Below are 25,932 nucleotides of genomic sequence, written 5' to 3'. Positions count from 1 at the left end.
TGAGAACAGCATCCAGCTCATTTTAATGAGGCAGAATGCTCAGAAGAAGAAAAACAGCCAAACTGACAGACCCAAAGGCACTTCCAGAAGCAGCTCTTTGACCCAGTGGCTTTTCTAGAAGCAGCTCTTTGTTTGTGTGAGCCACCCAGTGCCAGAGTGCCCCATCAGGAATATTTTTAAATCCATCATGAGGTGCAATATTGAGCTGTATTACAGCTTTCAAGATGAGCAATTTTGGGTTCTGCAGCAAGCTTTCATTTTCTATTCAGGGAACACTGTTGACATGAAAAGTGAAATTGCTCAACGTTAGTAACAATATGATAACTATAATTTAACAGAGAATCCTCAGCTGGTGTGAATCTGTGTGTTTCCTCTGACTTCAATGGAACTACACAAAACACCATCTGCTCTGGAACTGGCTCATCACTTACTGGGTCAGCAGTTCATGGACAGACAAAACAAAGAATGAGCAAGTCTCAAACTAAGTTTATTATCATTTCATTGCCTCTTTTTTCTTCCCCCCCTCACCCCTGTTTTTTATAGTCACATTTGTGTCATAATACAAGCAGGAAGCTTGCAAAAGTCCCTCAGGATGAGTTCCAATCCAAAATGCTGTGATGATAAAGGGAGTTAAGAGCAGATTTTAGTGGTGCCTTCAGCTCGTTTTCCAATTGTTGCAGTAATTCTGCAAACGAGGAGAATTTTGAATTCTAACTGGCAAGTATTTTCCCCATTTCCTTGTGTAAACATAAAAATAAACTATGGATCAACACAGTGGCAGGCAGCAATCAGAAGCAATGTGGCAGAAGATGTCCCTTTTAGCTACCAGAGAAACACAGCACTGACAGCTCTGTTTGCTCTCCTCACTGTTTTTATCCTTTACCTGATGAACAATCAGCTCCAGGCAGCTCTGTCTCAGTGATGATGCCATCATTTTTCCTAAATTCTGCTGGAATTTCTTTCAAGGACAAGGAAACCACCCTGTGGGTCTGTGTCTCATTACATCACAAGCACACACACACATTTTCTTGTTCCTAGTTAACTTCCAATTAAAAGAAAAAGCAAACCCCACAACTTGGAAGCTTGTTGATTTATCACGTGTGGCAACAAGTTATTTTGTTCCCTTTGTTATGCTTTTATAGAGCCACGCTCACAGCCTGTGTGAATGGCAATAAAGAATTTTTGAATGGAAATGATTTCTTGCTCTCCTTCTGTGTAATTCCCACCAGCAAAGCACCCTGCAATTCTGTGATGCCTTATGCCAGGGATGCTCAGGGTTTTTTTTTTTTTTCCTTTGCTGAATGCCATTTATCTACCCTGCTGCAGCTGCATGTTCAATTTATCACCATACCTGCAGGATAATGCTCCCATAAGCATTCTTTAGTAGATTAACTGCATCTGCATGAGACAGCCCATCCAAAGGTTGCCCATTAATGCTGACAATCCGATCTCCAACCTGAAAGTACAACAGCAATGGAAAATTACCAGCATTAGGGAAAATTAAAATTAAGAATGCTTAAAATTCCTCGTGAACTTGGCACTGCACAGTCATGCTTCTCTTTTGCAGGATCCCTTTTGTGAGGATTCTGCACTGCCAGTGATCATTTCCCATTCTTTTTTTAACACTAACAATATGATCAGAGAAAACAAAGATGGGTTGTACTTTGCTCTTTCTATTTGCAAGCAGAGAGGGAGGGGGATTTTCTCTGCTGTCCTCCCATCCAGAAAGGATTCATTTGTGTCTGAATGTGCAGACAAGTTCATATTCTTCCAAACCTTGTAAGCACGTGCTGAATGTTGTAGGGGAGAGAAGGAACTTGTGATATTAATCCAATTAACCTGGATGATTTCTTCTTCCTACACACAAAAATGATGTCGACCCTGCCATTGTTTAATTCCATCAGAGACAAGGCAGGAGTGTAGCAGCATGTCCTAATGAATCTCATGGGCCAAAGCACGTGGATCTGCATAACAAATTCTTTTCAATCCTCCTGATTCCTTGAGACTCTCTCCAAAGCTGGAAGTGTTCACCACAGCCATGCCTGGAAACCCACACGTGCTGTGGGTCTGACACAAGTGCCCTGTTTGCTGTTTATTTATTGGGGCCTTAAGATAAACAACTCATCTCTGATCTGGTTTCTACCTGGCTGGAGCTCTGAATGATGCCCACCCTGGAGTTCCCAAAATACCTGTGGTTTCCAGAGGGCCTCTTGCTGCCCTGCCTGGGTCTGGATGAACACAGACATCCCACGACCACTACAAATGCATTTGAGCTCTTTCTCTTTACATCACTTTCCCAATATGGGCAGCAATTGCCAAGAGGGGAAGAGAAGGGCAGGTTTGCTTTTTAGGGTGGTTTTTTTGTTTGTTTGTTTGTTTTGAGTTTTTTGGGTGGGTTTTTTTTGGTTTTTTTTTTTTTTTGTTGTTGTTGTTGTTGTTGTTTTGCTTTTATATAAATAGAGGCAGAGCAGTCTATGAGAGATTATCAATGACAGCAGATGCAGAAGTGCTTGAGGCTTCAAGGGACAGGTGGGAGATGAAACAGGAAATATTTAGGAAATATTAGGAAATAGCAGGGCCCCTGTACTCACTCTGAGCCTCTGTGTGCGAGCAGCCACTCCGCTGGCCTGGATCATGGCGATGAAGATGGGGATGTCTCCCAGGGGACTGCCCTTCCCTCCTGCTATGCTGACACCCAGGGCATCATATGGGCCCTGGAACACAGCAAAACAACCATCTGCAGCAGGGGCAGCTGGCAGAGTGCAGGGCATGGCAGTAACTGACTGCTCTGATTGGTGGAACAGGAGAAAATGGGTTTGACACACACATCTCCTCACCCAAAGCACAGGCACACATCCAACCCCTGAGTGCAAACACAAATCATGCAGCCTGACTCGAGAGAAATGCTGCAGAAATGGACAATTTCAGTGGAAGGAGCTGGCTTTGTGAATGGGCAGAAAACAACTCACTGACCCTTGTTATCTCCACAGTCCTCGGGCCCATATCGGCGCCTCCTAATAAAGAAACAAACAATTAGCTTCTGTAATTAAGAGATAATATAATTAAGAGATAACACTGTCAGGTGACAACGGTCCCTTGCTGCCTAGGCAGAGTTATCACCAGGCAGGAATGGAGCCTTCCTGTGCCAAGGCAGGCAGTGAGGAGGAGGAGGAGGAGGAGGAGGAGGAGGAGGAGGAGGAGGAGGAGGAGGAGGAAGGATGAATGTGGTGTAATCCCTCCCGGTTGTCACCGTGACTCCCATTGTAGCCCAGGCACAATCTGTGGCACTGCAGCACTCTGCCAGCCTGGAGAACAGCCCTATTGTGCCCTCACTCAATTAAAGATTGGATTATTATTCCTAAATCACAGCGTCCTTGCACAAAGGGCTCTGGGAATGGAGCAGTTCCAGGGATCTCCTCTTCCCCTTTGTGCTGTGCTGGAAAATAATGGACAGGCAGGAAGTCAGGATGGTGTGTATCCAGTAAAAGGGTGTGGAAAAGTACTCAAAATACTGGGAAAGGAGAGGGACAGGGAAAAGGAAAGGGGAAGGAAAAGGGGAAAGAAAAGGGGAAAGAAAAGGGGAGGGAAAAGGGAAAGAAAAGGGGAAGGAAAAAGGGAAGGGAATAAGGATGAGGGGAGGGAAAAGGGGAAGGTAATAAAGGTGAGAGGGAAAGGAAAAGGGGAAGAGGAAAGGGAGAAAAGGAAAAGGGGAAGAGGAAAGAAGGAACAGGGAAAAGAGAAGGAGGAAGGTGGGAAAGGGGAAGAGAAGAGAGGAGAGGAGAATGGAAAGTAAAGGAAAAAGGAAAAAGGCACAGAGAGACTTCAGAGCTCAATTCAAACTGCAACTTTTTCAGCCCAGCAAGCTGATGGTGTAGTCAGGTCCTGAGCTCTGCTACGTCCACCCCTAACTGTATCAGCTTTAATGAAACTAGAAGGCTGGCAGAGTAAATCTCTTCCAAAATTCCATGATCCTTACCCCCCCAAGCCAGCACTCCCACGTCCATGCAGGTGTGCCTGGGCAGGAGGAGCAGGACAGCTGAGCTCTGTGGCACTGGGAAGCCCAGCCCTGGGACCCCAAAGCAGGCTCAGGAAATGCCCAGTGCTGCAGGGCCTGCCCAGACAGCACCAGGAAGGAGCCCAAAAGCCACCAGGCTCCTGCAGGGCCTGCAGAGCAGCAGAAGAAATGTCTCCTCCTGCCCAAGGTCAGATGTGAGCAAAGATTCCCAAATCCTGGAGCCACTCTCCCCAGGCTGCTGCAGGTCGTGGATTTTTAACACTCTCTAAACCTACAAACTGCAAACTGGGCATTGTGACTCTCTCATTACAAAACACCCCTTTAGGCACTCAAGAGCAGCAAAGATATAAATGAAGTGGTGGCAGCTTTATTCCCTGAGAAAACCATTCCTAATGTGAGAACCATGCCTGTGCTAAGGCTCTGACAAGGGGAATGGCAGGGCACAGGAATTCTGCACTTAAAACAGAGGGGCCATTCCTCCTCCAGCAGACATAAAAGTAATGTCATCTTCTGGGAAGAGTTTGGGTCTAAAAACATCCGTGGGGCGTCTTTGGGGAGGCTGGGCAGGAAAGGCAGACTTGAGTGCTCAGTTTGGCTTTCAAAGCAGCAGGGTACAAAGCAAATCCCATCAGCTGTTCTGACAGCTGCCCAGCCTGTACCTGAGCTTCTCTGGGATGTGTCTGCTGAGGATCTCTTGGTGCCAACAAAGTTCTGCAGGGTGGAGAGGACGGGGGCGAGCGCGGGGTGGAAGTGGCTGTGGACACTCTGCTGGCTCGCCTGAGGGTGAAAACAAAGAACAAAAACCCATGAGTCAAACCCAAAAGTGAGCTTTAAACCAGAGCTTGTGACAGATGGGAGCAGCTGTGCTCTGTGCCAGCCACGCTGGAAATGCCACATTGGCCACGCGAGTGCAAACCCCTCTGGGAGGGGGAACTGAGCAAGATCTCCCCGTGGAGGTGAAGTCACCACCCCTGCAGGGATTTAACAGGTATGGACATGGCACTCAGGACAGGGATTAGTGCTGGGCTTGGCAGTGCTGGGGAATGGTTGGATTTGATGGTCTCACAGGGGTTTTCCAACCTCAGTGATCCTGTGGTGCTGCTCACAGTACTACAGACCCTTATTCCACATTTATGTGTTGCTCAGGTCAGCTTTAGACAGTGCTCCCCTCTCTCAGCTGCTCCCTGGGTGTCTCCAAGCCTCAGGAGAAGGGGAAATGATGGGCACCTTCCCTGTGGTGCCCCTGCATGCAGGAGCACCCAGGAGGACAAACAGCTGCTCTCTCAAGTGAGGGGGGATAACAGGGACACCCGTCCTGTCACCTGGCAGGAATCTTTGCTGTTTTAGCTGAAAACACTGCAATTGCCCCTGCTCCTTCTATCTGCCCAAGAACCTCCTCTCATTTCCAGAAGAACATGGGAGATGACACAGGAGAGCCTCCAAAGGGAGAAGCTCACTCCTGCTGCCCTTTCCATTTCCCTCCTTTTCCCTCTCCCCTTTTCTGGCTTTTATCTTTGATGCCTTGTGCAGGCTGCCCTAGAGCAGAGGCTGGGCAGAGCTCCAGAATAAAGCAGGGATTCATTCAAAGCATCTCCTCCATGGATCCACCTTGGGCAGCACCAGAGCCCAGCCAGGCCTGCACCCAAGATGAACCAAAATGGCCCCAAAATGCACGGCCGGGCACGGGCTCTGTCCCTGGGATCAGTTCTGCTCCATTTGCACCTTGCAGTTCATTGTCCCATTCCAGCTTTAGCCCCTGCAGTCCCACCCTGCTTGTTTTTCTCTCTCCAGCCCACGGGGTTTGTGCTCTGGGGCTGAGATTTGGATCATTTGTCCTTGGTGCCCAGCTGGAGCAGGAATTGTTTTGTCTCCCTGCTCTGTGCACAGAGCTCAGCATCCCCTGATGTGAAGCCCAGACCCACACACTAAAGCAGCACAGAATCAGAATAATATAAAATTTAAACCCTGAGGCATCATCTTCAGGCTCTGCCCCTCGAGGACACTCAACCATCAATTTAGGAAGTGCATCTGAACAGGTTCCACTGAGGGCCAGCCTTTTCCAACTGAGCTGCCTTGTCCAAAACAAAGATCTGCTCCATCCTTGTCCACGACAGCAGAGATTTCTCCCCAAAAACCCATCAGCTGGTGACTCAAAAGCCCTGACACATTTATCCCACTGGCCAGCGTGCAGCTGTCAGTGACAAACACCAGGCACAGCACAGCTTCCACCCCTGGGTGCCAACTCATGGCCCAGTTAACAACATTTGCAATGCATGTGAAAGAAACCCCTGTTTCAATTTCCACTGCTCAAGGGATGCAGTGGGCCCAGAAAAAAGCCAAGTGAGGACAAAAGGTCTGGATGCTCTTGGCCAGCACCTTCTAAAGCAGAGCTTGCAGTTGGGCAAATCACTCAAGCTGGTTTGCTGCATCATCTGCCAAGATTTTTATAACTCTTGGAAGGGTTTTGGTGAGAAACATTTATTCAGTTTTCAAAATCACCAAGTCACTTCAGAGCAGGGAGATGAAGGCTTCTCAAACAACTCTGCATCAAGGAGATTAGGATTTCTTGTGCTAAAAGAAAGGCAGGATTTACCAGGTTCCTGCAAAAGCCTCTTATGCTACAAAAAAAGGGAGATGATGTCATTGGATCTGAATTTTTACCTAAACTCACATTAGATATTATGGCATTTTGCTTCCCTTTCAGCTTGAGCTTTACATGGTAAAACCAGGTGGGTAATTTTTAGCTGCCACTTTTTGATGACCTTGCTCTTGCTAAGGCTTCGTGTTGATACAATGTCCAAAACAAAATCTGACTGCTGACTTAATGCAATCAGTGCAATTTCCCTCTGTTACTTCACCTCTCCCTGCCTGCTGCATGCACTGCAGATGTTTCTCCAGAGTCAGTATTTTTAAAGCTGGGCTTAGCCCAGCTGTTCCCACATGGCTTCAGCCCCTCCTGGCTCCTCAGCACCTCCAGCCAGCCAGGGCCACTGCTGGCCCTCAGGAAGTGAAGAAATCCCACCGTGCTGTGATAATTTTGGCACCTTTTTGGGGCTGCTCATGGAGAGAGCCCTTACAGACCTCCTTAAAAACATTCCTGCTTTAACTCACATCTCCCCTAAGCCTCCTATGGCTCCTCCTCCCTGCTTCCAAACACAAACCCTTCTTTTAGCAGTGCTGGATCCCCCCATGTGCAGCTTCCCCATGGCAGAAAGGGGCCAAAGCCCCCCACAGCCTCACCCTGCTGTGATGCCCTCTTTCAGACACTGGCACCTTAAACAGAATGGCAAAGCAGTTGATTTTCAGAAGGAGAACCCATTAAGAAGAAGTTTTCCAAGTCACTGTGCCTTGTTTCTCCCCCCTGCAATGCCCCAGGTTTAACACCAAGAGTTGGTGTCTGAGCAGACTGGGGGGCACAGGGAGAGGGGAAAGGCCCTGCTCTGATTGAAAAATGAATTGTTGTCCTCGCTTCAGGTAAAAAGCAAGTGAAGCAGGAAATTGCTCTGTGTTTTCTTGGAGAGGAAAGCAGCTCTCCTGTGGTTCTGCTGGAAGACAGGCAGAGATACAGTTTGGTTTCATTAGCTCGTTTTGATAGACAAAACAGCTGCAGAAAATACATTCAGGCAGTTTTTGCAAGTCTTCAAACCAAAAATTTCTGGGCATCATCACTTGAGAAAGATATTACAGATTTTTGGTGTGTCTTGGGAAGACACTCCTTCAGCAATAAATACATTAACCAGCTCTTCTGCTCCATCAGCATTTCAGCTGCAGTTCAGCACTGAAAATTAGGGGGATAAAATGTTTTGTTCTCCACCCTCAGCAGTGTCTGTGGGAGGATGAGCTCCATGTGCACATCTGTGCACCATCCAGAGTGCTCTGCCCCTCACAGCTCCACTTTAAACAGGAATTTGTCACTAACCTGACTGTTTTGGGATGTTTTCCGTGATGACAGCCATGACCCAGCTCGCAATCTCCCAAGCTCAAGATGCACCAGGCCTTGGGCACACTTGGAAAAAAAACAAACAAACAAACAAAAAACAACGCACAATGTACAATTTGAGTAGACATATAATATTTCACGCTCTCCTGGAGAGAATTATGTTTATATTCAGCACCACAAGTCCGTGAAGAAAGCCACAAGGAATGTTCAAAACATGAACACTTGTATTTAGACAATACAAAAAAGTGGATTTAGGCTTGTCCTGAAGGTTCCTCCTGGTTGCTGAATTTATTATGAATCTCCCCCTTGCAAACTGATGGCCAATTTACTCAAGAAAACGAAACAAAAACCCCCAAACTCTTCAGGAGACGTTTGAAAAACCCTTCAGAGGCAAAATGCTGCAGAAAAGGGTGAATTTAACCCATATGGATCCAACTTAACAAAATACCCTCGCACCACCGGTTCCCAATTCTTAAATAGGTAAACTTTTGGCAAGGCACCAGCCCTGAATGGAAAAAGCAAGGAAATAATTAGCCTTTCCCCTGAAGAATGAAAGGAATCATGTGCAGAAACAGTGGTGGGGATGGCAGGGGAAAGCCCTGGGGGCAGATGTGGCTTGGAACAGAAATGGGTCCTCAGCATGCACTGATGGCACTCGTGGCCATCCCAGCCCTGCCCTCTCCTCCAGCCCATGGAAAAAGGCAACTGCTCCCAGAATTTCAGGGTAAGATCCCTCCTGGAGGATGGGAAGCTGTGCAGGAACAGATTTAAGCTGTCATTTTATGCCTGCAGGTCAGCACAGCAAAGCCAAAGATTTATTTCAGTTTTGGTTTGGGTCGCCTCTCCCTTTTCCAGGTGTTTTTCTAACACAGTTGCATTTTCAAATAAATGCCTAAATACTAAATGTGCCTTTGTGTTCCTGCTTCATATCATCCAATTCCTAGAAATACACAGAGAAGTGACTTTAAATGAACCTCCCAGTTATTTCCAATGAAATTCTTGTCTCAGTAATCAGCTGGAGCTGTCCTGTATATGGTAAATAGCACTTCAGGATAATTACCTTGCACAGTGTCAGTAACTGCAATTCAATATCTCAGAATGTATTCTGTACTCACCTTAAGTATAGTGGCAACAGTCTCTTGTGAGGCATTTCTCATATCCTCCCCATTTACAGACAAAATCTGATCTCCTTGAATTAATCTTCCATCTAGGTCTGCAGCTCCTCCTTTAACAATGTCAGAGATAAACACTCCACTTCCATTTCTAACAATGCAAGAAGCATATGGCTAATTACACAATCCAATATTCTTTGGGAGACCAATTTAGATTACTTGCATTTAAGAGATATTAAAAGAAACCTGTGAGCAGAGGAAGAACCAGTTTTACACCCCATTCAGCTGCGTAAAAAATCGATGAGTTTTAAAACCACAGCATGTTTTGCTAATATTTAATGCTGTCTTTCCCCTTGAACTGCTAGTTCTGACTGCAGGATACAGAAAGATTTATGGAAAACACCATTTATATGAACAGAAGCCTGAGGTTTGGTTCTGTAATGGAGTTAAACTATCTCCTGATGGGACATGGGTTAGTGGTGGACCTGGCAGGGTTAGGTTAGAGGTTGGACTCAGTGACCTTGGTGGGCTTTTCCACCCTAAATGATTCTGTGATTCCCTGGTGTGAGCTGGTGCCAGATGCAGTGCCAAGATCTGGCATTTTTTTATCCTTCACTTGAAGCACACAACACTTCCCACCCTGAATTATACCTGGGGTATCATTTAACAAACTTCAGCAATTGGGCTCTTTCTAAGGAGGGGATCCCCACCCTGAAGGATTCAGGGGTAGCACAGGTAGTTCAGCACAGAAGCAAAGGGAGGAGGGCTGGAGACTGTGATTACCATCTGCAGGGTAATTTACATAATCTAAATTAATCACCCACCCCACAATCTGCTCACAACACCTGGGTTAAACACTGCCACCCAAAAAGTGCTGCAGAAACTCTGCTGACCACGGGCAGTCAGGACAATGACACGGTGCTTTGTAATTGCAGAAGTAAATTATTTTTGGCAATGCAGGATGGCAACTCCAACACTGAACAAGTGTCATGCCATAAATCTCTTTTAGCAAAGGAAGATTAAAACTATCAGTGCTCTGGTTTGAGTGATCTAATAGCAGTGGTTTAGAGATGTATCAGGAAAAAGTCACATTTTATTAGGCTGCTGTTACTTCCCACTGTATTCCTCTCCACAATTCCCTGACACAAGGGTGGAACCAGGACAGAACAAGAGGAAATGGCCTCAGGAGAGGCTTGGGCTGGATATCAGGAAGAATTTCTTCATGCAAAGGGTGGTCAGACATTGGCAGGGGCTGCCCAGGGGGGTTTGGAGTGCCCATCCCTGCAGGTGTCCAGGGAAGGACTGGAGGTGACACTCAGAGCTCTGGGTGGGTGACACTGGTCAAAGGTTGGGCTGGAGGACCTTGGAGGGCTTTTCCAGTCTCAGTGGTTCTGTATCTCAGGTTCTGCTCTGCAGATTGCTCTCTGCAGTGTGGCACAGTCCCCTGAGCTGCTCAGGGTTTGGGTCTAACTCAGCCTCCCATCCTCCACTGGCCTCAGTCCCTTTGAAATGAGCATGAGCTCAATCTAACTCACAATTTCTTCTGCAAAGAGCTAGGGTAGGTTTATCCCCCAGTTTAGAAACCAAAAAAGCCATGGTTAGGGCCTGCAAAGCCCTGAGACACAGCTACCCTGATGGCACAGGAGGGTGAGCCCCCAGTGCTGCACGGGATTCCCTCTCTGCACCCATGGGGCAGCCACAGCCTCCACTTCTCAGCTCTGCTCTGACACAGGAGCCAGAACCACGGCCCCATTCCATCCTGGGAGATATTTACATATAAAATTCTGTTCCTTATGGAGTTTTCCCCCTTTATTCCACATTCCATTTATTGGTTACAGTTGTTCACGCATCGAAATCCCCAACATTTCCCACTGTGACACTCTTACCGTTTCCCAGCTATGCTGAGCCCCAGCCCTCTGCCCGTTTTCTTTTGGATGTCCACAGAGAAGATCTCCAAGTTTTCCTCATCCTTGTAGTGTGCCTCATTCCTGTAAACCACCAGCTGCACCTTCTGGGGTGTCTGCCGGAGGGCAGTGATGGCTTCCTCGTGGCTGGCGCTGCGCAGATCGATCCCGTTCACCTGCAACCAGCAGTGTTTGCTTTCCCAATGACACGGATAAATGATCTTTTCATCACACCCTGCCCCTGGGTGACAGCCCACATTTGTCAATTTGACACCCCTTGGTGTGCTAATTGAGAGTTCCCATTCCCAGAGGGAGATCCTGGGTTTCTTGTGGAGCGGGAGCTCGGAGCTTTGTGCCTCTGCCTGCAGCAAATCCCAACAATCAGAACATTTGGGCTTGGAAGTTTTGGGTGTTCTTCCCTTCTTTTTAACCTCAAGCCTTTGGAACCTCAAGCAGTGCTTCTTTCTCCAGCTACACAAAGTGGGATGTGCTCCTTTGAGCTCCCTGTGTATGTCAGTACTCAGATCCCTTCTCCCCCAGCTCTGTAACATCATCAAGATGGAAACAGAGAATCAGACGCACCAGCAAATAAATGCCTCAGAGAATCCCCGGCAGGATGCATTCAGTGGTGATTTTCCTTTTTTCCCCAATAGATGGCACACCAGACCGCTGCTGGAGCAGCCAGCTAACACTTCTCTTACCAAAACCCGAGGAGGTTTCAGCATTTTAGTAACGTCAGACAGAACAAGAAGTTCTGCTTAAATGTTCCATTAAAAAAACCCTATTGCAACGTGAAACTTAATCTGATTTTGCCAAGCCTGATCCACAAGTGCCCTTTAAGGTGTTTGCCAATATTCTGTCACCTATATCATCTTTTATTTCTTTATACCAAAACATATCAATACTTAGACATTTTTGAAGTCTCTTTAGGAAGCAGCATGAACTGCAACAGAATAACCACAAATGTTAATCTACTTCCATGAGTTTTAAGGCTATGAAAATATTTCTCAGAATTTCTAGATATGCAAAACTACAATAATATCTAATTTTACATTAAAATAATTAGGGCTAATCTTTATTCCCTATATTCTTTTGTACCAACTCTGCACACATTTATTTATAAGTGCATTGATATTCTTTCCTTGACACAGGCATCAACGTGTGCTTTATCACACTAATCTGAAACTAATTCAGCCATTTTTTTGATTAATACAGCTTTTAAAAGCTGAAATAATAACAATATTATGGCTCACAAACATTAGCACTTTCCTGTTTGGCCAGAGAAGAATTAATTAACCTGCTCCATTCTTACCCCCTAATTACTGTGCTCTGTTAATACCCCGTTATTTATAAAACCAAAACAACATTCGGCCTCAATGCTAACAAAAATATTTGCAGTGCAAGAGCTGTAAAGACAACTCCCCAAGTACCCCTTGCTATTTTCCTAACCCTACACACCGAGGCCTTAATGGCCATGCTGGGAATTTGTCCTGAGCTGACAGCAGAGCTGCAAAGCAGCTGCTCTGAACCCCTGCCTGACGCAAGTTTCATTTGCAGACCAACACTTCTCTCTTAACCCCTTCCCTCCACCTTTCCCCTGCTTGTCTGGGGGAAAAACACCACATTTATTCCCAGCAGCCATTCCCCAGCTGAGTGAAGCTGTGGCCTGGGGGAGCTGGGAGGGATGCAGGGATGCTCACAGGGATGCTGGGAGGGATGCAGGGATGCTCACAGGGATGCTGGGAGGGATGCTCACAGAAAACTCAAGCGCCTGCCCAGGGGGCTCAGAGACCTTGGCACAGAACCCAAGACCCCTGTGCCTTTGATTTAGCCCTTAGAAAAAACAATTACCAACCTTATATAAAGAATTACAAACCACGAAAGTTTAAGTAGAATGATAGTGAATTTATCACAGAGTGAGAAAATAGATTTTTAAAGTTTTTAGAAGGAAGATTCAAAAAGCAAGATAGAAGAATCTAAGCGTGTCCAGCCTTTCTCCTTCTTCTTAGCCTCCATCTTCTGCTGTGATGGTGGCACTTCTGGATTGGTTTAGAGTAAAAGCTCACTGTCTAACATAGGTGATAAGTATTAAATAGTAATTGTAAATATTGTACATGTAGTTTTTAATATAAAAAGATAACAGCACCTCAAAAGCAAGCAGAGTGCCTGTAACTGTCTTGCTGAGTGGACCTCAGCAAGACAAAAGAAAGAATTTTATAAATAAAATACAATAAACAACCTTCAGACCAAAAAATGAAAAGCTCTGACTCCTTTTTCGAGCACCAAGCAAAGAAAAGAGACTTTCTAATGTTTCTCAGAGTCTGTGGGGTAATGCTGACAGGGATGCTGTGGGGTGATGCTCACAGGGATATTGGCAGGGATGCTACAGCCACCTTCTCCTGCTCACCCCACACTATCCCAGCTCAATATTTGGATTTCAGGCAGAGCAGAGATGTGGGAGTGGTGCTGGAAGAGCAGGCCTCCGAATGAAAGATTAAAGAGATGAATAATACCGAGCTATTGGACATGACAGCTGAACTATGTAATTCAAGAACTGCCTTGCTCAATTAAATTTAATGTATTCTCAATTTGTACCTTCAGTTTATATGAATACATAAGGAAATATGAATTTTCCAGGACGTTCTTAGTGACAGAAGGGAAGCCTTGAGAATGGAACCTATTCAACCTACAAGGGACCTCTGTTGAACTGAAAGCAAGTCCCCACAATCCAACACAGACACAGAGGACATAATTTACCTCTAGAATCTGATCACCAGCCCACAGTCTGCCATCTCGGGCTGCTGCCCCTTCTTCATAAACTTCATGGATCACTATGGCATCCTGTGGGAAGAAGGCAGAGGCATGAACCCTGCTTCCCAAACAGCCCCAAACTGGCCACCATGACCCACCCCACACTCCCCACCAGCTCCACAGTCAAAAACACAGCACTCCAAGTCAGGAGAAGCAAGACTGTAACACAGATTTTTCAAATTTTCAGTATTTTGGGAAAAGAAAGTGACTCCTGTAATCAAAAACTGGTATAAAGGTACAAAGGATTTTGTTCCCCACTTCAGGGCAGTCTTGTCTAGAGCTTCTTCCATCATTTTCATGCATTGGCATCAGCAGCACATGAACTCAGTGTGAACTGTAGTATTAATATAGTCTACTTTTAATGATATTATTTAAAACCAGATTCTTTGGAGCTATGAATATTTTTAGGGACTTGGCATAGACCTCAGCTTTAAGCAAGAGCTGAATGCCTTGTGGTAAATAGCACTGGTTAAATCTGTAAGAAATGAAATCCAGAAGAAAGGAACAATGGCAAATGTTAGTTTATTACTGAGGTTGGAAAATGTAGGCAGTGGCAGATGTAGCTTCAGGGAAGGTTTCAGTGATTTAATCTTACTGCCAGCAATAGATGTCCCCAAAGAAAAAGCATTACAAAGAACATACTGTTCTCTTGCTGGTGCTTTCCCTTTGCATTGTTCTGGTTTGTTTGTTTCTTTTTTTTTTTTTTTTTTTTCCTTAAAAGAAAATATAGGTGGGCATCCTGACACAGTGCTTCAGCTTGCAGGATGGGATGCTCCTGTTTGTGTTCCAAACCTGCTCCTCTCCTCAGCAGCTCCAGCAAACCCTCAGCCTCAGAGCTGGATCTGGGCAAACACCTGGTGCTTTTTAATTCCACACGTAGGTCCTGGATAACCCAAGCTCAAACACCCCCTGCAGAACCCTCACCAACAGGAACAAGCCAAAGAGGAGCTTTCCCAGAGAGCTCCCAAGAAAAGCTGGTGAGGTTGGAGCATGGCAACCCTGCTGTGGGATGGAGCAGGGAATTGCTGCTGGGTGGGAAAAGTGTGGAGCTCTCCAAGTTTGGAGAACACTCTTGGGTACATCTCGCATCACCACTTCCTCCCTTGCCCCATGATCCTTTCCCAGCACAGAATCAAAAAACAAAACAAAACTCCAGTGCCCTTCAGGTAATGCTCAGATCACGACACTCAGATCACAATTCCCTTTTATTCCCACTGCAGCTGATTTAATGATGGGGACTTGCTGGAGCACAGCACCACTGCCACAGGTTCCCTCTGATCCATGGACACCAGTCCCTGAAAAAAGCCTGGGGGACTGCAAACACAAATGGATTACAGCTGATACAAGAGTTCCAGATGGGCGAAAAAGAGATTTCAATCTGCATAAATGAAGGGGAAACACTATGAGCTGTGTAGCAAGTAATTAAGAAAATCAAAAGAGTGGTTTGAATAAAAAGTAAAATAAAATACAGATATAGATATATATATACACACACACATCCCTGGCAACTGCAGGGTTTTTTTGCAGTAACTGAAGCAACAAATACTAACAGAATAGAGCAACACAGGCATGTGCATCTTCTCCCTGTTGTGGGGTTTGGGTTGTTGTGGGGTTTTGGTTGGTTGGTTTGGGGTTGAGGTATTTTTCACCTTTGTTTTACAAATGATGGTGCTACTCCAAAGCAATGCAGGAGACTTTAGCCTGGGAGAAGTGGCCAATGAGAGAACAGAGAATATTGACCAGCTTGTGAAGGCACAACATTCACACCAGGGCAGTGGATGGCCAGGAGGTTTGGCAGAAAACTGGCAGTGTGACCATGGAATAGCACACTGGGCACGTACACAGGATGGTCAAATTAAACCTTTTCAGACTGGATTTAGTCTCATAGTTCCTAACCTCTGAGCAAGGACCCTTCAATCACCTCTCTCTAAGTTTGTTTTCCATCTGTGGTTGCTTTTAAAACATCCACCAACCTGGAGTTAGCAGCTTTTCCCAGCACTGCTTTATTAAATGTAAAACTGCACATACCAAAGGCTCAGACCCAGGAACCACCAAGTGTTATCAGCTTGGATAATCTGCATCATCTATTTGAAAAGGCAACACTTCAGTGCTACACTGTGGTTCCTGCATGTGTGAGAAGCCAGACCCAGGACTAAAAATACACATGGCATGAAAAGGTACATTCCTGCTCGCTCTGTGCCTACCCTGCAGAAGGAAACATCTCGTTGATCTGCCAAAACACTGTTTTTCTTAAGCAGGGCTTTTTTTTTTTTTAAAGTAGTGTAGCTGAACCAGGCTTATCAAATCGATTAAAAACAGAACAGAGCAACGTGTCCATGATGCACTGTAAAGATTTCTAAATAGTCCATAGGCGTAAATTACAGTTTTAGTTTTCCTTAGCTTATGAAGCATGGCAAACATCTCTTTCCTCTGATACTCCTGGGATCAGCTCAAAGCACTTAACCCAGAAGTAATTTTTTTACCACTGGATCTAGTGGGATCTGGATAAGACTCTGTTAGTTTTGATCATCCATGACAAATCACTAAAACCAAACTACTGATGCTAGTGAACATTTTTAAACATATCAATATTTTAATAGAGTTTATGCAGTGATGAGATGTCATACTCCAGCCATCTAACCAAGCTGTAATGACTCTATCAACAGGCATGGATTGAAGCTGGAACACCCTCTCAATCCCTCAGAAAAAACCCAGAATCTATTATGACTGAAACAATACATCTATTGAAAGGATGGCTTTTGGTTTCTGGACATCTGCAGCTCCTGTTCAAATTAAATGTGTGCTTGATATCAAAGCCTACATAGCTCAAAATCAATCAATCAAGAGGGATGAAGAGAAAGTGGTGTCAATGTTCAGCTAGACACTGTGAATTCATGGTGGCTCTGGACAGATTTCCCCATCCTTCCCCACCTCCTTTCACCACCAGTTTCATACAGATTATGGCTCTCCATGGTGGAGCTTGGCAGAGTCACAAAAAGCCTTCATGCAGGAGGGGAAATAAAAACACTCCCGTATCAAGAACACACTTGTTTAAAAAGAGATACCCAGCTGCTGAAAGCACATACTTCATAAAGTTTACAAATCCATTCAACAAACTGGGGCTTTAATCTTTGTATATTTTGACAGAGCACAGTCTGGGAGCATTACACAAATGGGGAATTAATGCAGAGCTGAGCAGCTCTTGCCCGGGATGGAAGGATGCGGAATATGAGCTGGGCCATGCAAACTGTGCTTCTCCATGCTAAACAAAGTCCACCCTGGCAGGTGTAAACTGAGACTGCCCAACCATGAAAACACTGAAAAAAACACAGATGTGAAGGGAATTTCCCTGCTACTGCTGAGATTACCATCCTGGGCTCGAAAATGCTGGTGCTGAAGGGCCTGCAGCCCAAGGAAATGGACTGCATGCACTGACACAGCACTGCATGGCCACAAAAATCCCCTGCAAGCCTGAAATATTGCAAATATTTCCCAAATATTGCAAAAGCACAGCTGGTTGGTATATGATGTGCCCCAAACCTGTTAAGAAGCAGAAATGGTCTCCAAAGAGAAGGCATTCAGTAGGGTTCAGGCAGGAGCTGTGGGACAGGCACTGCCCTCAGCAGCAGAGCCTTGCTGTGACTGAGAACATCACTGTGCCTGCACAGCTGAGGGGCAAAGGGAAGGCACAGAAGGGAGAAAATGAGGGTTTGGCTGTGGAAGTGAAGGCAGAGAAGCAGGAGAAGCTCATGGAGCCTTTTGCTCAACACCTGCAAGAGCGAAGCTGGTGCAGAGTGAACAACAAACAGTGAGGGCAAGGGGCCTGACAGAAATTAGCACCCACCTCTGGAAAATAAAGCTGGTACCACGTGCACAGCGTGGTCTGCCCTGCACTGCCCTTCATCTGAGGAGGGGAAGAACCCTGAACTCCCAGGGAGATGGATCTCAACTCCTCCCCCAGGCTGAGGATATTTTTCTGCCTGATTTGTAACGATGCAGAGATCTGTGAGGGGAGGAATATCACACTCAGCCCTCAGCAAAGGGCACAGACAGACATGTTAACTGTGAGAATTAAATTCAGCCAGATTGACAGCTTAATCTTTGTATCTTAAATGTCAAGGACTGGTATGGCAGAGACCCCAGGCAAGGACCAGAGAGCGCTGCCCTGACTGAGCCTTTTGGGAGGAAGGTGGTGAAGTCAGCATCCTATTCAGGAAAATCACTGACCAAGTGATCCTTAAAGGCCTGCAGGAGCATAAACCATGGTGAGAAAGCCTCACAAGCTTCTGGCTTTAGGCTTGGGCTGCTCACATGTTTCCTGCAAGTCTACAGCTCCTGAGCCAGTCTGTTCAGTGTTTCTTTTCTACTGTGCAGCTGCTCTTCAGCAGGACAAGAAGCAGCTTTCAACTGGAAAGCCACTGAAAATCAGCCCCCAGGCTGCTACTGGGAATGCTGAGCATGGAGGGTGAGGGAGGAACAGGACACAGACATGCAGGAGGCACAAATATTAAGTGCCAAAGGTATTTTGATGAAGTTGCATTATGTGGATAAAGGTGGATCAGGGTGCAAAAGGAGTGATTTCAAAAGAAGTGGAGCAGAGAGATCTCCATATTCCTGGTGCTGGGTGGATTTGACAAGGAAGAAGGTCCAGATTGAGGTAAAGAGCCTTCCTGCAGGGCCCTGAACACCTCCAAGTCCTACAGCTTGAACTGAGCTGAACTTTGGGCTTGTCCTTGTTGAGCTGTTTCAGACCCTGAGCTCCAGCCATGGCCTGGGCAGGACCAAAGGCACCTGACAGAAGGGAGGTGAACCACTCCCCACTGAGGACTGCAACAACCAGCACAGAGCCAGGGAATGAACCCTACACCAACCATAACCACACATTTGGTGTAGGGAATGGAGCTTTCTGCACTTCTCCTGAGGAAGACAGAAAGTAAACTACATAGAAAACCATGCTCTGGAAAAGATGTTTTTCTGATTTAGTTGACAAGTTGTGTTTTCCCAAGCTAACGTGACACATTTCCAACTGATTTCCTACACAGCTACAAATGTTACACTAAATTAGCATTATTAAGGGTAATAACACTGCAAGGGGTTTTGCTGAGTGCAGGATCAGGGATTTATCTCTTTCCCAGGGCAAGCACAATCCTGTTGGTTATTTCCTTTTCAACTTCTTCAATACTTAGTCCAGAGCAGTAAAATTGTAAAAATTTCATTTTTTACAGCCTGGTTCCCAGATAGAAGCAGAAATCAACTGGTTGCACAGTGAGTTTCACTGGAGAATTAACCCCACGCAGGAGCCTCTCAGCAGTTAAAATAAACTCAGCTGCTGGTTACTTGCAGGCAGAGGAAATGACAACAGCAATGTTATGATCTCTGATCTTCCATTTGCAGATCCAAATGGAATCTCCAAGATAACTTTCCAGCAAGGGAGGGTGAAGGTGAAGCCCAAGCAAACCACCTGACATCTCAGAGGGGTTTATCTCACGCAAACCCCTCCTGCTGGCACCGCAGGGTTTTGCCACTGCTGGCGAGCACAAACCATTAGCAGGCACCCAAAATCCTCAGGCAAACACTGCTGCAGTAAAACAGGCTGCAGAATGTAAAAATCTATTACTGTGTTAATGCAGAAATGCTCCACGTTGCACGAGACCCAGAGACTGCCCTGCTCAAGGTCAAAGCAAAGGGTCTGTTTCCCATTTAAGAACAAGCCCTTGCAAGGGGTGGTGTTCACTTGCCAACTTTCATAAAAAAGATTAATCCACAATATCAATATGAATATAATTTTTCATACTAAAATACAGATTTATTTTAAGGAAGTGGATAGTATTTGTATTACATTTTATAGGCCCCTATAGTTACATCTGGTCCTTATTTATTTAAATTTTATTCAGCTTGCATAATATTTTTGCTTACAGTTATATTCTCTAAGATCAGAAAAGCTAAAACCTGAAAATTCAATGGCACTATTCATTAACATTCCTTCGCTCTGCAGTCATAGACATTTGCAAGCTCTCCTTTGATTCTGAAATAATAAAACTAAGGTAATAAGATGTTTAGTGTAAAAATATATGACTTAAGTCAGAATGATAGAAAGAGCAATGTTCCTGTGAATCACATGCCAAAGCAAACCAAAGTTTTTCAAAAAGTATACATGCTCATTTTAGAGGGAATAATAAAACACAGAATGACATATTAAAACCTTAACTCTCTCACTCTCATTATTTTACTAAGTTACAAAAAAAAAAAAAGAGAGTTTGCAGTGTACAGAGCATAGCACAGGTTATAAAGAATGCATGAGGTCCAGGAAGACAAGAGCCAGGGGTTTCACCCAGCAGCAGCCAGGATCCTCCTGAAGCCCATCCTGACAGGTCCTGCTGCTTTTGGATATTGTCAGCCTCAATTTTATGCTTGATTTACATTCCTGGAAGACGGCAGCTCCTCCAAGCAAGGCCCCGCTATGCAAGCAAGCCCTACCATCAGCTAAACCCTTGCCAAAGAGCCATCAAAGACATGATTTGCAAAACTTAGTGCCCTAATTCCCTTTTGTGACAAGTCATGTACAGAGCAGCTTGGGTTTGTCACGCTCCCGCGAGCCAGCGTCCTCCTGGAACGATGATGGATCCACCAACTCCAGCTCAGCACCACCCAAGCAGGAGTCAAAGCCATCCCTCACAGCCTCAGGCTAACTGCATTTACCACCCTGCCATTCAAAAATTGCCTTCTGCTTTAGGAGTGTGAGCAGGGGTTTAGGAGGGGCTGCATTTCTGCCTCTCCCAACCACAGGCTCTCCCTCCGTGATACCCAAGCCACGATTAAACACTCAGGGCTGCCATTCCCCTTTCTCATCCCATTGTTCCATGCACTGTGTGGGGGATTTAACAGCAGCAGCAGCAGCATCTTACAGCCCACATATTGCTGGAGCCTCCCCAGAGGCCAATATCCCCCTTCTCATTTGTAGTTACAAGGTGAGCACATTTCAGCAGAACACTCTCAGCCCTGGCTGCACTGCCTGGCTGCCTGAGCAATCACTCAGATGCTGTCTGTCTATACCTGATAAAGATATTTTTGCCTGGACTTAAACATAACTGAGGTGGGGAGGGTGGGATGAAAGCTCAGCTGAGGGAGAACCTGCTCAGTGACACACAGGAGTCCCAGAGCCCTCGTGCTCAGGAAGGTCCCCACAGAGCTCAGCACAAAGCCGAGCTCTAGGCTTGGCTTTGGAGCAGGAGCAGCCTGGTTTTGGCAGCACGGAGCCCTCACAGGGTAATTAGCTCTCACAGGGTAATTATCCCTCTCAGTTCCAGGGGCAAACACTGGGGCTTGAACAGCTGCAGCTTCAAGTCACGGTTTTCCTGATTATTCCCTTGCCCTTCCTGAACAGATGGGGTTTATTCAAGGGATGACTCACCTGGACTGACAGAATGAATCTAAATATTCTTCTGTCAAACTGCATCCCACCCTCAGGAAGCTCCCCAGAAAAGCCTCTGGGCTAACCCAGGTGATCAGGGAAGCTTTTTGCTCTCACCACCTCCTGTTAGCTGAGCACAGGAATATTCTGGTGTTTTTCATGTTCCAGTTCCCTGGCTTTGTGGATCACTTTATTTTACAGATGGAGTACCTTAAAGTTTCTTAATTGCCTTACAAATGCTTTTTATTAAAGTCGGCTGAAAGCAAAAGTACAAAAAGAAAATTTACCACATTCAAAGCAGACAACCCAGTATAAAAAATCCTGCATAAGAGGTTTGATGTTGTTTACAACAAACACCACACAGCCCAAAGTATATTTTGCTTCCTTTCTGTGTAAGGCTGAGATAATGACCACCCCCTACTCCACCTCCAGAGAGCCCTAAGTTACAGACCCTGCAATCTTCTTTTATACCTCTTCAGCCATTAGCTGCAGTGATTTCCAGCCCCAGCTGAGCCCCTGAGCCCTCCTCCCTCCCAGGTTCTCCAACCCTGCCTGAAGGAACATCCCCAAACCAGCCTTGAAACTGCTGCATGCCCTCTGGCATGTCTGAGTGTCTCAATCACCCAGGCAGCAAAGGCAGAGTCAATAACCACCAGTAATCAACTCGACCATCACTGAATTATTCAGCTGGCAGCAGAGCAGGGCCCCCACCCTGCACAGAAAATGTCTGTGTCTTAGAGCAGTGCCTCTTCCATGTGCTGCCAGGAGTCAAATCCCTGAAAATTCACTATCCTGGACGACAGAAAATCATTGCAAGTTGTTAAGTGGGCAGCATTCACCCACCCTGGGGTGATAATGGGCTGGGATTTCAGAGAATCTGGGCTGGTTTGGGTTGGGAGGGACCTCAGAGCCCCTCTCACTCCATCTCCTGCCATGGGACACCTTCCACTAGGCCCGGCTGATCTAAGCCCTGCCCAGCACCCAGAGCCTCTCTGGACAAAGCCCTCACCCCATCTGGATGAGTACAATTTAAAACAACTCCTGGATGCCCTGTTCTCTGAGGATTTAGGATGAAAATCTCCTGGGTGTCCTGGGGAGCCTCAAACCACCAAACCACCTCATTTTGGGGATGTTTCTGAAAACATTTCTTTTTTTTTTTTTTTTTTCCCTGTTTTAAATTCCCACTCTGAGGTTACTTTTACAAGTTTGATTGGACTACAACCAAAAAAAAATATCAGAAACTGAAAGGCCTGTGCTTCAGCCAGCTCCAGTCTGCACTTTAATTGCTTTAAAGCAGAGGCCATGTGTTGTGTTCTCTCAGGGGTACGTGGGAAGGTGAAATGAAAGTGAGCGAAGAGGAAAAAAAATACTTTATAAAACATCAGCACTTAGAGGGAAATGAAATAGAGCTGCTCCAGAGCAGCCTGAAGATCAACAACATGAAGACAACTCCCAAGGACAGCCCTTCCCTGGCCATGCCTTTCCTGCAAGCACATCCTTCCAGCTCCCCAGGCAGAGCCCTGCTTCATCATACATCACTGAAAGGGTTTGCAGCTTCAGGGGATGGACATCTCCTCACCAAAAAACATTTCACAGGGGCTAAGACATCACTTTCCAACCTCCTGAACAAATTAACCTCCCTGCTCACAGGCTGTATTTTTCAAGTCTCTACTTGGTGATTCCTGATGAGATTCCTGAGGTTATGACTTAAAAGTTGCACTCCATATTTCATTTTCAAGCAGCCTGTCCCTGGCTGCCAGATTTATTATTCCAAAAGCTGGGCCTGTACATCTTGTGCTCAAGGAAGATATAAAATATTCTGAGAGAGCTTTCCCATCCCTTGTGAGCTGCTGTTGAGTACCCTCAGCTCAGCATTTTTAGATCAAGAACATTTTAGTACAACATGGGTGAGGCCCTTGCAGGCTTTGCCATGTCCATTTCAGACCTGCCATGTTCTGAGCAGCATTCCTGGCTCCCCCCATGCTGATAAATTCCTTCTGAGATCCCAGGAGCTGGAGTTCATGCCCTTCAGGGGTTTCTGGGCACTTCTGCTGGAGCCAATTACAGGTCATGCTAATTTCTCTGCACTGCACCAAACTGTGAATCCCGGACACAAAATTTCTGCCAAAGGAGTGATGAACTCCTTTGATCTTGCCTCTTTTAAAATACAAAAGATGTCCCTGTGTGTAACTGAGTTAAAACCAAATGACAGAGAGCAAGACACATCCATCACTCAGCCCCACGGAGCTGTTTTGTAACATTTTCTCTCTAAGCCATGAAACTCAGAGAGACAGAAACTTTCCAACAGCCCTGAGCAGTATTTGCTTTTACTCCTCGTTATGTCACGTGAACTTGGTTTCAACTCTTTACAGAAGGTTTTCTGACTCCAGGGCAACAAAAAAAAAAAGAAAAAAAAAAGAAAAAAAAAAAGGGAAGGCATCAAAGTAATCTGGAGATCAGAAGACAGAAAAATGGGAGGTTCCCTGCCCATGGCAGGGGGTGCAAGTGGAGGATCTTTAAGGTTTCCAACGCAAACTCTGCCAGGATTCTGGGATCCCACAGCTGTGGCCCTGAGCTCCAGCCTGGAGGAGAAGGGGCTGCTCTGGAGCAGGAAGTGATGGAGAATCCCAGAGAGGGCCTGTGCTCATGGCAAAGGACCAGGCTAGGCTGTGGTTTCCCAAAAGCACCTTGTTTCCTATGAAACACCATTTCTTGCCTTTCAATGAGCAGATCCAGAATTATGAGAAGAAACAGGGACTCATTTTGGGTAAGTCCTGTAAGTTGAGGATCTGAAAAGTGGGGACTTGGAGCTGCCTCCCTTCATGGTTTGTTACTGCACTCCAGTGCACAGACTTTTAAAATCAACTCCTAGGAGGACACTTTAATGAAGAAACTAATGAAAGCATAATACTTAACCAAAACCATTTACTCAATTTAAAGACTAAAACCCTTTGCATTTTTTCTCATCTGCTCTGTACAGCAGTTATTTACAATTTTCATTTATTTATATTAAAATCTCACTAAAGACACACACCATACTGGATCTGACAGACTGCCATGTATTATTTCCAAATTCCAGTTAAATGAAAAGCAGGGAGATGACTAACACTGAGCAACTTATTTGAATTTACTCAACACTGAGGAACTTGACAAAAAAAAAGGGGGACTGGGGGCAAAGCTGTGCATGGCTAGAAAGAGTGAAAACCAACCCAGCTCCATCTCCATGGCAAACAAAGGAATTCATCCCAGCTCTACAAAACTGCAGACTGGGTCAATGGGACCAAAACCTGAATTTTTCCAATTTAAGCTTTAATGCTGTAAAAGATCCAGCCCGCACTCTGCAACAGAAAACTTTCTTTTTCCTTTTGACTTCTTTTCTTCTTTCCTTTCAATTTTTTTCCTTTTTTTTTTTTTTTTTTTTTTTTACCCTAGAAGAAGACTGCTACATTGCAACTGTGGGTACCTGCTGACACTTTGATGCTTAATGATGCACCACTGTGATATTTTGGGCAAAAACTGCATGTACCAGAGCAGTTCCACTGCCTGAAGAGTCTCAGTGTCAGGGAATTCAGGAGACCCCAGCACAGACACCTCTGAAACAGAGACCTGTTTACTGAAAGAACTGAATGTGACATTTAAAAAGCCCAATCTGGCTTCTCTTACACTGCAGCAAAGCATCTCTCAGATGGGAAGTGGAGAGGAGACAGCAAGAGCAGAGGCAGGGAGGGGTTTAGGGGGTTTAGCATCACTAATTTGCTGAGCTCATGCTTGAACATTTTAATTCATCTGGAGATAATTTTTTTTTTTAAACAGCATATCCAGGAGGCAGATTAAGCCAAAAGACAGAGAAAGCAATAAAAGATTACCTTTGGTTTACCTCTGTTCTGCAAAGGCTTTTGCTGGCAGGCAGATAAATCACAGTTTGTTTAAACAGCTACTGAGCATTTCTGCTCTCAGGACAGAGCTGTTACCCTTGCTGAGACAGCTCCACCTCTGCAACATTAATTTCTAGTCCAGCCATTCCAGCTCCTGATTCACAATGGTTAAGTAAAAGAAAACACATTTGCAGCCTCTGACCACAGCAGCAAAACTACTGAAACACCAACAATTTAAACAGGAGCATCACCTGATGCGACACAAGGCAAAATCACCGAATTTTTATTGGAGCGTAGAGTTGGCTTGTCCTCCCTGTCTTCAGCAATTTATCAGAGCAATTACCTATTAAGAGCATTGCTATTTTGCATGTTTTCCCTGTCTCTGTCTGCAGCAAACATGATTTTAACAGAAACTCACCAGGGGAGTGTCCTTGCCCCCGACGATGCTGAGCCCGAGGCCTGAGCGACCCTTGGAGATCTCTATGGTCATCTCCTGCCCTGGAACTATGGCACAGGTGGCTGGATCCACAGGCAGTGGAGGTGGGAACACACCTGGGAACATCACAAGGGCAAGAAATCAGTCACACAGCACAGTAAGAAAATGAGAACCACCGAAGGAATGGTGCGACAACAGCTAATTTAGCTTTTTTTTTTTTGCTCTTCACCTTCATAGAATTGAAGTACAGGGCCACTCTGAGTCACTTCTGAAGTCTCTAAACCAGAGTGACTTCAGTTCTGGGAATAAATGCTGCCAGTAAAAGCCCGTGGGGACATCTAATTCAGTTTTAACCTCTGCATTTCAGATCGTGATGGAAAGGGGTATTCCTTTCAGGACAGGTAAAGCCATATTCCAGCACCATGGAA

General features: G+C 45.6%; 1 protein-coding gene across 1 annotated transcript in view; it reads right to left on the bottom strand.

Annotated features, from left to right (window-relative positions):
* Positions 1–25,932, bottom strand: part of PATJ (PATJ crumbs cell polarity complex component) — a 144,993-nt gene that overhangs the window by 8,792 nt on the left and 110,269 nt on the right. The window contains exons 33-41 of the mRNA XM_071435599.1: positions 25,487–25,620; positions 13,729–13,812; positions 10,954–11,147; positions 9,071–9,218; positions 7,935–8,021; positions 4,675–4,792; positions 2,974–3,014; positions 2,592–2,714; positions 1,352–1,456 (exon numbers count right to left, since the gene is read on the bottom strand). Of these exons, the coding sequence (XP_071291700.1) occupies positions 1,352–1,456; positions 2,592–2,714; positions 2,974–3,014; positions 4,675–4,792; positions 7,935–8,021; positions 9,071–9,218; positions 10,954–11,147; positions 13,729–13,812; positions 25,487–25,620 (1,034 nt within the window). The remainder of the gene's footprint in view (positions 1–1,351; positions 1,457–2,591; positions 2,715–2,973; positions 3,015–4,674; positions 4,793–7,934; positions 8,022–9,070; positions 9,219–10,953; positions 11,148–13,728; positions 13,813–25,486; positions 25,621–25,932) is intronic.

This window comes from Agelaius tricolor, unplaced genomic scaffold (assembly GCF_023055355.1).
Source record: "Agelaius tricolor isolate 1412-34295 unplaced genomic scaffold, bAgeTri1.0.p SCAF_11, whole genome shotgun sequence".
Taxonomy (NCBI): Eukaryota; Metazoa; Chordata; class Aves; order Passeriformes; family Icteridae; genus Agelaius; species Agelaius tricolor.
Note: the sequence above shows the minus strand (reverse complement) of the source record. Positions and strands in the feature narration are given on the sequence as shown.